This window comes from Culex pipiens, chromosome 1, assembly GCF_016801865.2.
Source record: "Culex pipiens pallens isolate TS chromosome 1, TS_CPP_V2, whole genome shotgun sequence".
Taxonomy (NCBI): domain Eukaryota; kingdom Metazoa; phylum Arthropoda; class Insecta; order Diptera; family Culicidae; genus Culex; species Culex pipiens.
The window spans coordinates 121,811,771-121,824,218 of record NC_068937.1 but is presented as its reverse complement, the minus strand read 5'-3'; the positions used below and the strand labels follow the sequence as shown (position 1 = coordinate 121,824,218).

Sequence of the window (12,448 nt, the reverse complement as noted above, 5' to 3'; positions counted from 1 at the left end):
TGAAGGTTCGACTGGGGGGGCATGCTTATTAATTTCTCGTCGCTCCATACCCTCAGTGACGTGATGGGAGCAAGGGCGTCTATGCGAAGTGTCCCTACACCCGCTACAAATTTCCGGCGCTTGGGGAGGGAAACTGGAAACCATTTTGATTTATGCGCCGGTATTTGTAGCATTAAAATTCGTGCAAAAAAACTTATGCACGTGGGTGTACAGATTATGGAGTAAAAGATGATCGAATTGTTCACCTAGCGCTCACATGTGTTTCGGGACCAAGTTGCCTGCGGGTATGGGGATCATACATACATACATACATACACTAGTGCTAAACATGCAACGTCAACCCTTCGTTAAATCGTATCAAATGGTAAGAACATAATCTATCTTATGTAATTTGCAGGCATTTGGTAGACATTGAACATTAGAATCGTTGAACGGGACCATCCATAAACCACGTGACACATTAGGGGAGAAAAAACATTGTTTTGTGTGTGTGTGTGTGTGTGCAACCAACCAAACGGGACCACGCGGTCGCTTCTTACAAATTGAGTTGTTTCCATGTATTTTAGTTTTAAATCCTATACATGCAAATAACTCGCATAGGCATTTGGCAGGTGTTAGCTCTGCCGAGCTTCGGTGACCCATTTCTACGCAGGCTAGCCGTGCGCGAGGTACTTCAGCTTGAATCGACAAGCCCCGCCCTAAAGAACGTTTGCATCAATCGGATTCAAACGTTATTTAGCACTTCCGAGTCCTTGTCAAATGGACAAAGACCCAGCACGTATATAGTTTGTAGTAGTAGTATTCCTAATTCTACCAATCCAAAGGACGGGGGATCGAACCCCGGTTCGAGCGACTTTGATGTTTCGTTCATGTTTAGAGTTCCAAAAATTCATATTTCCTGAACTTTCTCGTTTAGAGCAGATGAGAATCGAACCCAGGATCATTCGCTTACAAAGCGAACACCGTAACCAGTCAGTCACGGCTGCTCCATATTTCCAATTGGAAGTTTCTCACCCGAAAAGCAGCATAATCCGTCAAACCGGCAGCGATTACATTCACTATTTCGTCACGAATCCGGCGACTTCTCGAGCCGCCTGCATTTTGAGCCGCCAGAAATCGAGCCGCCAATCTCAGCAAACGTTGCCTACTCCCGCCCCCTTCACTCACTACTCAACCCCTTCAACATTTTCCTCAGCAATTTTCACAACTTTATCTAGAAACAAATAGGGGAAATATACCCATTTTAATCACTCTAAGCCGTTTGACCAATTCTCATCACTTTCACCGTTTTCCGCTATCAAATCAACATTTTCAAACATATCAACAATGGAGACATGCTTGCTAACTTTTATTTGAGCTATTTATTACTTAGGAACAGTCCAGGGGAGAAAAAACATTGTTTTGTATGGAAATTGTCCTTGAAATAGGGATGGGGGGTAGGGGGGGGGGTCTGATATTTCAAAAAATTTAGTAAAAAAAAAAGGCCGTTTAAGGCCAGATTACAAGGCATTTTTCGGGTCTTATCATTTTTGCCAAGGAACTCTTATGCCAAAGTTGAGCCAAATCGGAGCACTTTTGATTCGGATCCTTCCTGTTTGACGTGGAACTTACCTTACTTTACTTTTATTGGCGCTACACCATTAGCTTGGCCTGCTGCACGGTTCTCCGCAAACAAGCTCGGTCCATGGCTGCACGTCTCGCGGTGCACCCACACTTTCTAAGTCGCTCTCTCCACTTGGTTCAATCACCTCGCACGTTGCGGGGGAAGTTATCATTATATCACTGTAATACTTCGGCCACGGCTGCTCCTTAGAATTGGTCGCAATGCTTAGTGTGGTTTTCTCGGATCCATTTTTTAACAAATTGGACGAACTTGCTCCAGGTCATTGTAGAACTTGCAGAAGTCAGGATAGTAAGGCAACAAACAAATTGACACCGGTTTGAGATTGAAAGAGTACTTCTCTTTATTAGTTAGTCCATTTTGATGAAATAATCAAGAGTTACATATTTTCAGGGTTACACAAAAAGAGATAATATTTGTTCGCATTTCTATTACATCATTGTGTACGGGTTATTGGGTTGTTTTTCAAGTTGTTGGTTTACTTACACTATCAAACCGTTACTAAAGCAAATAATTTAAATCAAATCGGCCACATTCATCGGCATTTCATCGATCTGCGTCGAGTAGTACTGTTCAATATCGCGCAAAATTCTAATGTCGTCGCTCTTCACAAAGTTGATCGCCACACCCTTGCGGCCAAATCGACCCGATCGACCGATGCGGTGAATGTACAGCTCACGATTGTTCGGCAGATCGTAGTTGATGACGAGCGAAACCTGCTGGACGTCGATGCCACGCGCCCACACGTCCGTCGTAATCAGCACCCGGCTCTGGCCCGAACGGAACTCCTTCATAATTTCGTCACGCTCCTTCTGCGGCATGTCGCCGTGCATCGAGCTAACGGTAAAGTTCGCCTCGCGCATCTTCTCCGTCAGCCAGTCGACCTTGCGCTTCGTGTTGCAAAAGATAACGGCCTGCGTGATGGTCAGCGTGTCGTACAGGTCGCACAGCGTGTCAAACTTCCACTCCTCGCGCTCGACCGCCACGAAGAACTGCTTGATGCCCTCGAGCGTCAACTCGTCACTGTTTGGAGAATAAATGAGGAAATTACTGTCTTATTCAAAGTAATGTATTTTTACAATTGCATCGAAAAGAACTTCGAGCACAATAGGGGGAGGGGGGGCAGAATGGCCCGCCTAAGTAAAATGCGCCAAAAACCATAGAAAAACATGAAAACTTATGAATTCAGTGTAGTAGGCTTATGCTTTGGGATGTTTCCTTCAATGTTATATACTTGGTTGATGAAATTTTTTAGCTTAAAACTGTTTTTGAGCCACTTTAAAAAAAAAGTTTTTTCGACTTTTTTTCCAGGGTGCGGGGCAGAATGGGCCACCTTAGAAAACAAGCCATTTTGTCTAATAAAACGTTGAAGGGAGATAAGAAATGACTTAAGATACCTTTCTAACATAGTTTCCATGAAGTTAGACCACTTTAATAAAAATAGTCACTTATCAAAACAAATTTTTTGAAAATAGTGTTAATATGTTGAAAAAGGACACTATTTTTACAAATAATCATCAAAACAACTAAAAAATCAACTAATTTTGCATTAAACGTGATTTGTGAAGCTACCAGGAGTGAAATAATCCATTTAATCCAAATTTCATAACTTTTGATTTTTTTTATAAGGCAGGATAAGGGTGGTCCATTCTGCCCCCAAGTGGATTTTAATTTAACACTTCCACCACCAAGTCTCTAAATGATTTTAAGGTTCCGTTGTTGTTCGTATACCTTGGTAGTAACATCTAGTATCGTTATAAGCATTGAGCAAACTTTTTCAAACAGTCCAACTTTTCAGTAAGCTTATTTAAAAACCTCGAAATAAACAACATTTGCGTGGTTTTTCTAATAAATTTACATTTTTGCTCATAATTCCAAGAATACAATGAATTCAAACATCGTTTTCGGTATGGTGAAGTTATTTGACGTCCTTTATAAGACCCTTGCCTTACAATTGGTCTAAATCCATTCTAAAGCCCAAAACCAAGGGTGGCCCATTCTGCCCCCCTGGTCCATTCTGCCCCCCCTGCCCCTACATAGAGAAAAGGTAATGAAATAAATTCGAAAAATTGCAGAACCCCGGAGCGAAAAGTTGTTATCTCATTGTAAATACAAACTGCAAAAAACAACAGGTTATGTTGAGGAGTTTTTCCATCAAAAAGATTGCTACTGCTACCCACTGCTTTATACAGGAAAAGGCAGCTAGATTAAACGAGAAAACTGAGTCCCAGACAACTTTTAAGTATCCTGGCATATATTAGTGTTTCTCTCTTATTTGTTAGTACCATACAGGAAAATCATTCCCGGAAAAATGGTATTCGTACTTCCTATCCATATTTGCTAGAAACAAAACTTGACCTTTGGACGTTTTCAAAAATATTTCTAGATAAAGATAATGTTCATCTGTTGCTTTTTGGCTTTTCCATCATATAAACACTAAGACTCGTTTTCAACTAATATCAACTGCGCCGATGAATTTTCAGTGTTGTACGGATTGACAACTCCATGAATTTCCATCACTGAAAAATTCAGAAAAGCAGAATTCAGTATAATCTTTCCCTGTTCCTGAGGGGATCACCCACAAAAAGTATTGGGGCAGAATTTAGTAAACTCTACTGAATTCAGTATCAAGAATTATTTGTGTAGGATAAATGTCCCTATTTGAAACCTGCTATAGGCGACTCGCACACTATTTTTTTTAATAACAGTTTCTAGGAGAAATATACCTATTCTCGTCACAGGCTAATTCTCCGCCGACTCACACGAAATCATGAAAAGTTTCCCCAACCCCTCTTCGATTTCTTTGAAACGCCACTCAAGGACGTATTAGACTATCACAAACAAACTAGACAAGACACGCACCTTTTTGCCGTTGGACAGTTTTCCTGCTCCGCCATATTATTTGCGGAAAAATGTTCGTTAACAAACAGTTTGACAGTTTGCAAAACAAGTTTGCGAGCAAACAAACTGTTGCCCTTCAATGAAGTATTATTTTTTCATGAAACATTTTAGAGCCGTTTTTTGGTAGGGTAAAATTGGTAGAAGCTAGGGTAAAAGTAACTATAACGGTCTCATTAATGGAAAGTACTCCTTACAAATAATGTGTGGTGTTCTAAATGAAAATTATTATTTCACTCACCGGCATTCATTTTGCTTTGTTTGTTTGGTCAAACACGAACAAGTGCGAGTTCGTTTCTAGAGTTTTTTTTTTGATTAGGTCCTATCCAGGTTTTTAAGCGAAAATGGCGTTCGAATGGTGAACGCCCGAAATGTCAAAATCACGCAGTGACACCAACATTACGAATAAGTGTACCATGGCATGACAGCCACATTTTTTTTCTAAAGTTGGTTTTCAAATAACAAGCAATAGTTTCTACATTTGCATGGAAAAAGTGTTTTAAAATGCATTTTACACTAGTTCAGTATTTTTTCAATCATTAGTTTTCAAAAAATGTAAGATTTGACGAAAAAACATCGACAATTTAAAAAAAATCAAAAGGGTTTTACTAACGAAAGATTTTAACTATTACAAAAAGTTTTCAAAGTGCATAGAACTTGCAAGTTATATGAACGCTTCGCGTGTTACTGATGGGAAGAATGCATACAATTGGCCACTGAAAAGCGTTTCCCTAATGCCGATGTTAACTTCAAGTATCTAAAATCTATTAAATAATGAAGAAATCGAGCGCTTGTCAAACCCAACATAAATTTCGAGTAGAGGAAGGTGGGGCAAGACGACCATATGCGCCAAGAGGAACAATCGCTCGTACGGCCGTAGTTTTTACACTTTTGATTATTTCCAGTATGAGGAATTGTTGCTAGCAATGCAATTAGCTGATTCTACTACCACATAACCGCCAAAACGACGTAAACGCCACGGGGCATAAGATTGAATGATGTTTTTGTCAGATCCTTAGTTTTCCTTTTATTTTAAGAAATGCTATTTTTCCTAGATCAGTAGTGACCCTACCAATGACTTGCACTTAATATAAAGTATGATTTAACTTTTGGTTATTTTTGTTGAGAGCTTTTAAAAAATCTTGTTCAGGTGGGGCAAGTGTTCATATGGATTTTTAGTATGGAAAAAATTACGAATTGCTGTAACAACATATTTTATTGGAAAATAAATACGTAAAAGTACTTAAAAACTGATAAACAGATGATAAAAAAAAAAATCACACAAAATATAGTGATATTATGAAAATTTACTATTTATCATCTAAGTAATTATTTTTTTTCGTAAAAACGATCAAATGTATCGTAAAATAGTATTATTTAATCCAAGATTTAATCTAAAAATGAAAGAAACGTTTCAAATACATTCTAATCTGATGTATCTAAGTGATAACAGTTCAATTGTTAGCAAATTAACATGTTGTTTCATGCATTGTTCCTCTTGCCCCAACGGGTTGTTCGTCTTTCCCCACTAGTTGAGTAGAACGTACGGAAAATTAAAAAATTTAAAACCAATTTTTTACATAAAAAAACAGGATTTTTTTTAAAACTTGTTCTATCAAAGTCTTAGTCAAGACCTGGAATAAGATGATTATCAAAAAAAGTCCGACAGATTTTTTAACGTTTTTAATGGGTTATAACGAGCATTTCCTTAGCTTGTTACACTTGCCCCACTTTCCCCTACCTCTCAATGGACTAAACTTGCTTGACCGTTTTCAATGCCATTCCGGTTGTCTGCTTTAACTTTTTAGAATAGTACTCAAAACATGACCCCCGTAACGCCCGTTTTTTTTTGCCAGAAATCTCCAAAAGCACAACTTACCGTTTGACCAGAATCCGAATCGGATCCGTCATAAATTTGGACGTCATCTCGAGGATCTCGTGAGGCAGCGTGGCCGAAATAAGCACCACTTGGGTCGCCGGCGGGAGGTACCGATAGACGTCGTAAATCTGCTCCTTGAAACCCTTGTTCAACATTTCGTCCGCTTCGTCCAGCACCAGCATCTTGATGGACCGCGTTCGCAGCACCCGGCGCTTAATCATGTCAAACACTCGGCCCGGCGTTCCGCTGACGACGTGCTGGCCGTAGTCCAACTTGCGAATGTCCTCGCCGAGGTTAGTTCCACCGATGCAGGCGTGACACTGAACGTTCATGAAATCTCCCAGCGCCAGAATGACCTTCTGGATTTGAACGGCCAACTCACGGGTCGGCGACAAACAGAGGACCTGCGTTTCACGCAGCGTCGTGTCCATCGACTGCAGAATTGAGATGGAGAAAGTGGCCGTCTTACCCGTTCCGGACTGGGCCTGGGCGATCACGTCGCGTCCCTTGACGATCGGCAGGATGCTTCGCTGCTGGATGGCAGACGGCTTCTCGAAACCTACCTCCCCCCGCAATCAAACGTCGTTAGTCATTAGTGAAAGTGTGAAACCACCCCTCGTCCGGAAAAGGCGAACCTACCGTAAGCATAAACACCGCGCAGCAGCTCCTCCCGGAGGCCCATCGAGTTGAACGTCGGCAGCACCTCGACATCCTCGCTTGTCTCAAACTCCACGTTTGACAGGTCCTCGTTCGCCGCAGCTCGTCTTCCGGCCATGGTGACTGCAACTTCCCGGGGATTTTGGAGCAGAAAATTCGAAGCAAAATGAACGCGTTTTCACTCCGGCAGCAGCGATGTGTGTTGATGATGGCGTTTCTTTTCACTTTTTTGACGGACGGAGAAGGAGAAGAGAGAGCATGTGCAGAATCCAGCGACGCTACCTAAAAACAAAATGACAGCAAAAGCAAGTCAAAGCAAGCAGGGGTGCCAGAAAAATGGACGAGACATGAGCCGTACACGCAAAGCCGACATTAGTCTTTAAAGACTTAAAATTAGGCTTTATCGAACCTAACCGTGTTAAGTCTTTTTAAGCCTAATGATGGGTTAGTCTTAAAAAGACTAGTTTCGTTTTAGTACGAAAAAGGCTAAATTTTAGGCTTAATGTTATCGTCAAAAAGCCTAAATTTTAGTCTTTTTCGAGAATGCGAGGGGATCAGAGCGGACATAATCCAAGATGGCGGAACTTGATTAAGACTTATTTTTAGGCCTAAAAAGACTTATTTATAGGTTTAAAAGACTAATTTCTAGGCTTTTGCAGGAAATGGGAGGGGTCAAAGCGGACATAATCCAAGATGGCGGAACTTGATTAAGACTTATTTTTAGGCCTAAAAAGACTAATTTATAGGTTTAAAAGACTGAATTTTAGGCTTTTGCAGGAAATGGGAGGGGTCAAAGCGGACATAATCCAAGATGGCGGAACTTGATTAAGACTTATTTTTAGGCCTAAAAAGACTAATTTATAGGTTTAAAAGACTAAATTTTAGGCTTTTGCAGGGAATGGGAGGGGTCAAAGCGGACATAATCCAAGATGGCGGAACTTGATTAAGACTTATTTTTAGGCCTAAAAAGACTTATTTATAGGTTTAAAAGACTAATTTCTAGGCTTTTGCAGGAAATGGGAGGGGTCAAAGCGGACATAATCCAAGATGTCGGAACTTGATTAGGACTTATTTTTAGGCCTAAAAAGACTTATTTAAAGGTTTAAAAGACTAACTTTTATGTTTTGCAGGGAATGGGAGGGGTCAAAGCAGACATAATCCAAGATGGCGGAACTTAATTAAGACTTTTTTTTAGGCCTAAAAAGCCTAGGAGATCAAAATGGCAGGAATAAACGGTAGAAAATAAAATATTGTTACATATTATCTAAATTTTTTAAAAAATGTTTTTATTCGGAGATTCGGTAATTTCGGAATACAACAGATCCACGGATGAGTACAGCTTTAACCTGAAAATAAAAAAATCAATATTCAATGAAGATGAGCTGTGAGAGTTTGATAGTTTTTTTTTAAATTGTGATATTTCATTTAACAGTTAAGCTCAGAACTGGATTGGCGTAGTTTGACAAGTTCAATTTTTCGAAGATCTGACTTTAAGAATTTAAGAATTTAAGGATTTAGGAATTTAAGAATTTAAGAATTTAAGAATTTAAGAATTTAAGAATTTAAGAATTTAAGAATTTAAGATTTTAAGAATTTAAGAATTTAAGAATTTAAGAATTTAAGAATTCAAGAATTTAAGAATTTAAGAATTTAAGAATTTAAGAATTTAAGAATTTAAGAATTTAAGAATTTAAGAATTTAAGAATTTAAGAATTTAAGGATTTAGGAATTTAAGAATTTAAGAATTTAAGAATTTAAGAATTTAAGAATTTAAGAATTTAAGATTTTAAGAATTTAAGAATTTAAGAATTTAAGAATTTAAGAATTCAAGAATTTAAGAATTTAAGAATTTAAGAATTTAAGAATTTAAGAATTTAAGAATTTAAGAATTTAAGAATTTAAGAATTTAAGAATTTAAGAATTTAAGAATTTAAGAATTTAAGAATTTAAGAATTTAAGAATTTAAGAATTTAAGAATTTAAGAATTTAAGAATTTAAGCATTTAAGAATTTAAGAATTTAAAAATTTAAGAATTTAAGAATTTAAGAATTTAAGAATTTAAGAATTTAAGAATTTAAGAATTTAAGAATTTAAGAATTTAAGAATTTAAGAATTTAAGAATTTAAGAATTTAAGAATTTAAGAATTTAAGAATTTAAGAATTTAAGAATTTAAGAATTTAAGAATTTAAGAATTTAAGAATTTAAGAATTTAAGAATTTAAGAATTTAAGAATTTAAGAATTTAAGAATTTAAGAATTTAAGAATTTAAGAATTTAAGAATTTAAGAATTTAAGAATTTAAGAATTTAAGAATTTAAGAATTTAAGAATTTAAGAATTTAAGAATTTAAGAATTTAAGAATTTAAGAATTTAAGAATTTAAGAATTTAAGAATTTAAGAATTTAAGAATTTAAGAATTTAAGAATTTAAGAATTTAAGAATTTAAGAATTTAAGAATTTAAGAATTTAAGAATTTAAGAATTTAAGAATTTAAGAATTTAAGAATTTAAGAATTTAAGAATTTAAGAATTTAAGAATTTAAGAATTTAAGAATTTAAGAATTTAAGAATTTAAGAATTTAAGAATTTAAGAATTTAAGAATTTAAGAATTTAAGAATTTTAGAATTTTAGAATTTTAGAATTTTAGAATTTTAGAATTTTAGAATTTTAGAATTTTAGAATTTTAGAATTTTAGAATTTTAGAATTTTAGAATTTTAGAATTTTAGAATTTTAGAATTTTAGAATTTTAGAATTTTAGAATTTTAGAATTTTAGAATTTTAGAATTTTAGAATTTTAGAATTTTAGAATATTAGAATTTAGAATTTTAGAATTTTAGAATTTTAGAATTTTAGAATTTTAGAATTTTAGAATTTTAGAATTTTAGAATTTTAGAATTTTAGAATTTTAGAATTTTAGAATTTTATAATTTTAGAATTTTAGAATTTTAGAATTTTAGAATTTTAGAATTTTAGAATTTTAGAATTTTAGAATTTTAGAATTTTAGAATTTTAGAATTTTAGAATTTTAGAATTTTAGAATTTTAGAATTTTAGAATTTTAGAATTTTAGAATTTTAGAATTTTAGAATTTTAGAATTTTAGAATTTTAGAATTTTAGAATTTTAGAATTTTAGAATTTTAGAATTTTAGAATTTTAGAATTTTAGAATTTTAGAATTTTAGAATTCTAGAATTTTTGAATTTTTGAATTTTTGAATTTTAACATTTTAGAATTTTAGAATTTTATAATTTTCGAATTTTAGAATATTTGAATTTTTGAATTTTTGAATTTTTGAATTTTTAAATTTTTTTATTTTTGAATTTTTGAATTTTTAAATTTTTGATTTTTTGATTTTTTGAATTTTTGAATTTTTGAATTTTTGAATTTTTGAATTTTTGAATTTTTGAATTTTTGAATTTTTGAATTTTTGAATTTTTGAATTTTTGAATTTTTGAATTTTTGAATTTTTGAATTTTTGAATTTTTGAATTTTTGAATTTTTGAATTTTTGAATTTTTGAATTTTTGAATTTCTGAATTTTTGAATTTTTGAATTTTTGAATTTTTGAATTTTTGAATTTTTGAATTTTTGAATTTTTGAATTTTTGAATTTTTGAATTTTTGAATTTTTGAATTTTTGAATTTTTGAATTTTTGAATTTTTGAATTTTTGAATTTTTGAATTTTTGAATTTTTGAATATTTGAATTTTTGAATTTTTGAATTTTTGAATTTTTGAATTTTTGAATTTTTGAATTTTAGAATTTTAGAATTTTAGAATTTTAGAATTTTAGAATTTTAGAATTTTAGAATTTTAGAATTTTAGAATTTTAGAATTTTAGAATTTTAGAATTTTAGAATTTTAGAATTTTAGAATTTTAGAATTTTAGAATTTTCGAATTTTAGAATTTTAGAATTTTAGAATTTTAGAATTTTAGAATTTTAGAATTTTAGAATTTTAGAATTTTAGAATTTTAGAATTCTAGAATTTTTGAATTTTTGAATTTTAGAATTTTATAATTTTCGAATTTTAGAATATTTGAATTTTTGAATTTTTGAATTTTTGAATTTTTGAATTTTTGAATTTTTGAATTTTTAAATTTTTAAATTTTTGAATTTTTGAATTTTTGAATTTTTGAATTTTTGAATTTTTGAATTTTTGAATTTTTGAATTCTGAATTTTTGAATATTTGAATTTTTGAATATTTGAATTTTTGAATTTTTGAATTTTTGAATTTTAGAATTTTAGAATTTAGAATTTTAGAATTTTAGAATTTTAGAATTTTAGAATTTTAGAATTTTAGAATTTTAGAATTTTAGAATTTTAGAATTTTAGAATTTTAGAATTTTAGAATTTTAGAATTTTAGAATTTTAGAATTTTAGAATTTTAGAATTTTAGAATTTTAGAATTTTAGAATTTTAGAATTTTAGAATTTTAGAATTTTAGAATTTTAGAATTTTAGAATTCTAGAATTTTTGAATTTTTGAATTTTTGAATTTTTGAATTTTAACATTTTAGAATTTTAGAATTTTATAATTTTCGAATTTTAGAATTATTGAATTTTTGAATTTTTGAATTTTTGAATTTTTGAATTTTTTTATTTTTGAATTTTTGAATTTTTGAATTTTTGAATTTTTGATTTTTTGAATTTTTGAATTTTTGAATTTTTGAATTTTTGAATTTTTGAATTTTTGAATTTTTGAATTTTTGAATTTTTGAATTTTTGAATTTTTAAATTTTTGAATTTTTGAATTTTTGAATTTTTGAATTTTTGAATTTTTGAATTTTTGAATTTTTGAATTTTTGAATTTTTGAATTTTTGAATTTTTGAATTTTTGAATTTTTGAATTTTTGAATTTTTGAATTTGTGAATTTTTGAATTTTTGAATTTTTATATTTTTGAATTTCTGAAATTTAAATTTTTGAATTTTGAAATTTTTGAATCTTAATTTTTTAGATTTTTTAAATTGTTGAATTTCTGAATTTTTGATTGAATTTTTAAATTATTACATTTTTGAACACACACACACACACACACACACACACACACACACACACACACACACACACACCACTCATACACACTCATTCACAAACACAACCACCACCATCATTTTCACCGCCACCATCGGTTGTCCACTCCCGCCTCGTTGTCCTTTTTCGCTTCCACTTTGGAATTCAATCCCCGGCGGATTGATTCCGAGATTTTCTGTCCTCTGTTGTCGCACTCAAAACTTCCTCCAGCACTCAGAAACACAACGCCGTCCACAAAAAAAAGTTCCTTCCCTCCTCCATCCGCAAATAACACGGCTCAATTCGCGCCTTCCCGTCCTCCTCCACCGTACCGAGGACCGGAATTTGGGAACCCGGTAAACAGCAGACATTATCGTTCGGC

The 12,448-nt window shown here is 32.7% G+C and overlaps 1 protein-coding gene across 1 annotated transcript; it reads right to left on the bottom strand.

Annotated features, from left to right (window-relative positions):
- Positions 1-2,083: 2,083 nt before the first annotated feature.
- LOC120428015 (eukaryotic initiation factor 4A-III) lies at positions 2,084-7,304 on the bottom strand. Its single transcript, XM_039592986.2, has 3 exons — positions 7,038-7,304; positions 6,399-6,957; positions 2,084-2,644 (listed from the first exon to the last, which is right to left on the bottom strand). Exons 1-3 carry the CDS (start codon positions 7,171-7,173, stop codon positions 2,137-2,139), a joined length of 1,203 nt encoding a protein of 400 aa, XP_039448920.1. The 5' UTR covers positions 7,174-7,304; the 3' UTR covers positions 2,084-2,136.
- Between the last annotated feature and the right edge of the window lie 5,144 nt (positions 7,305-12,448).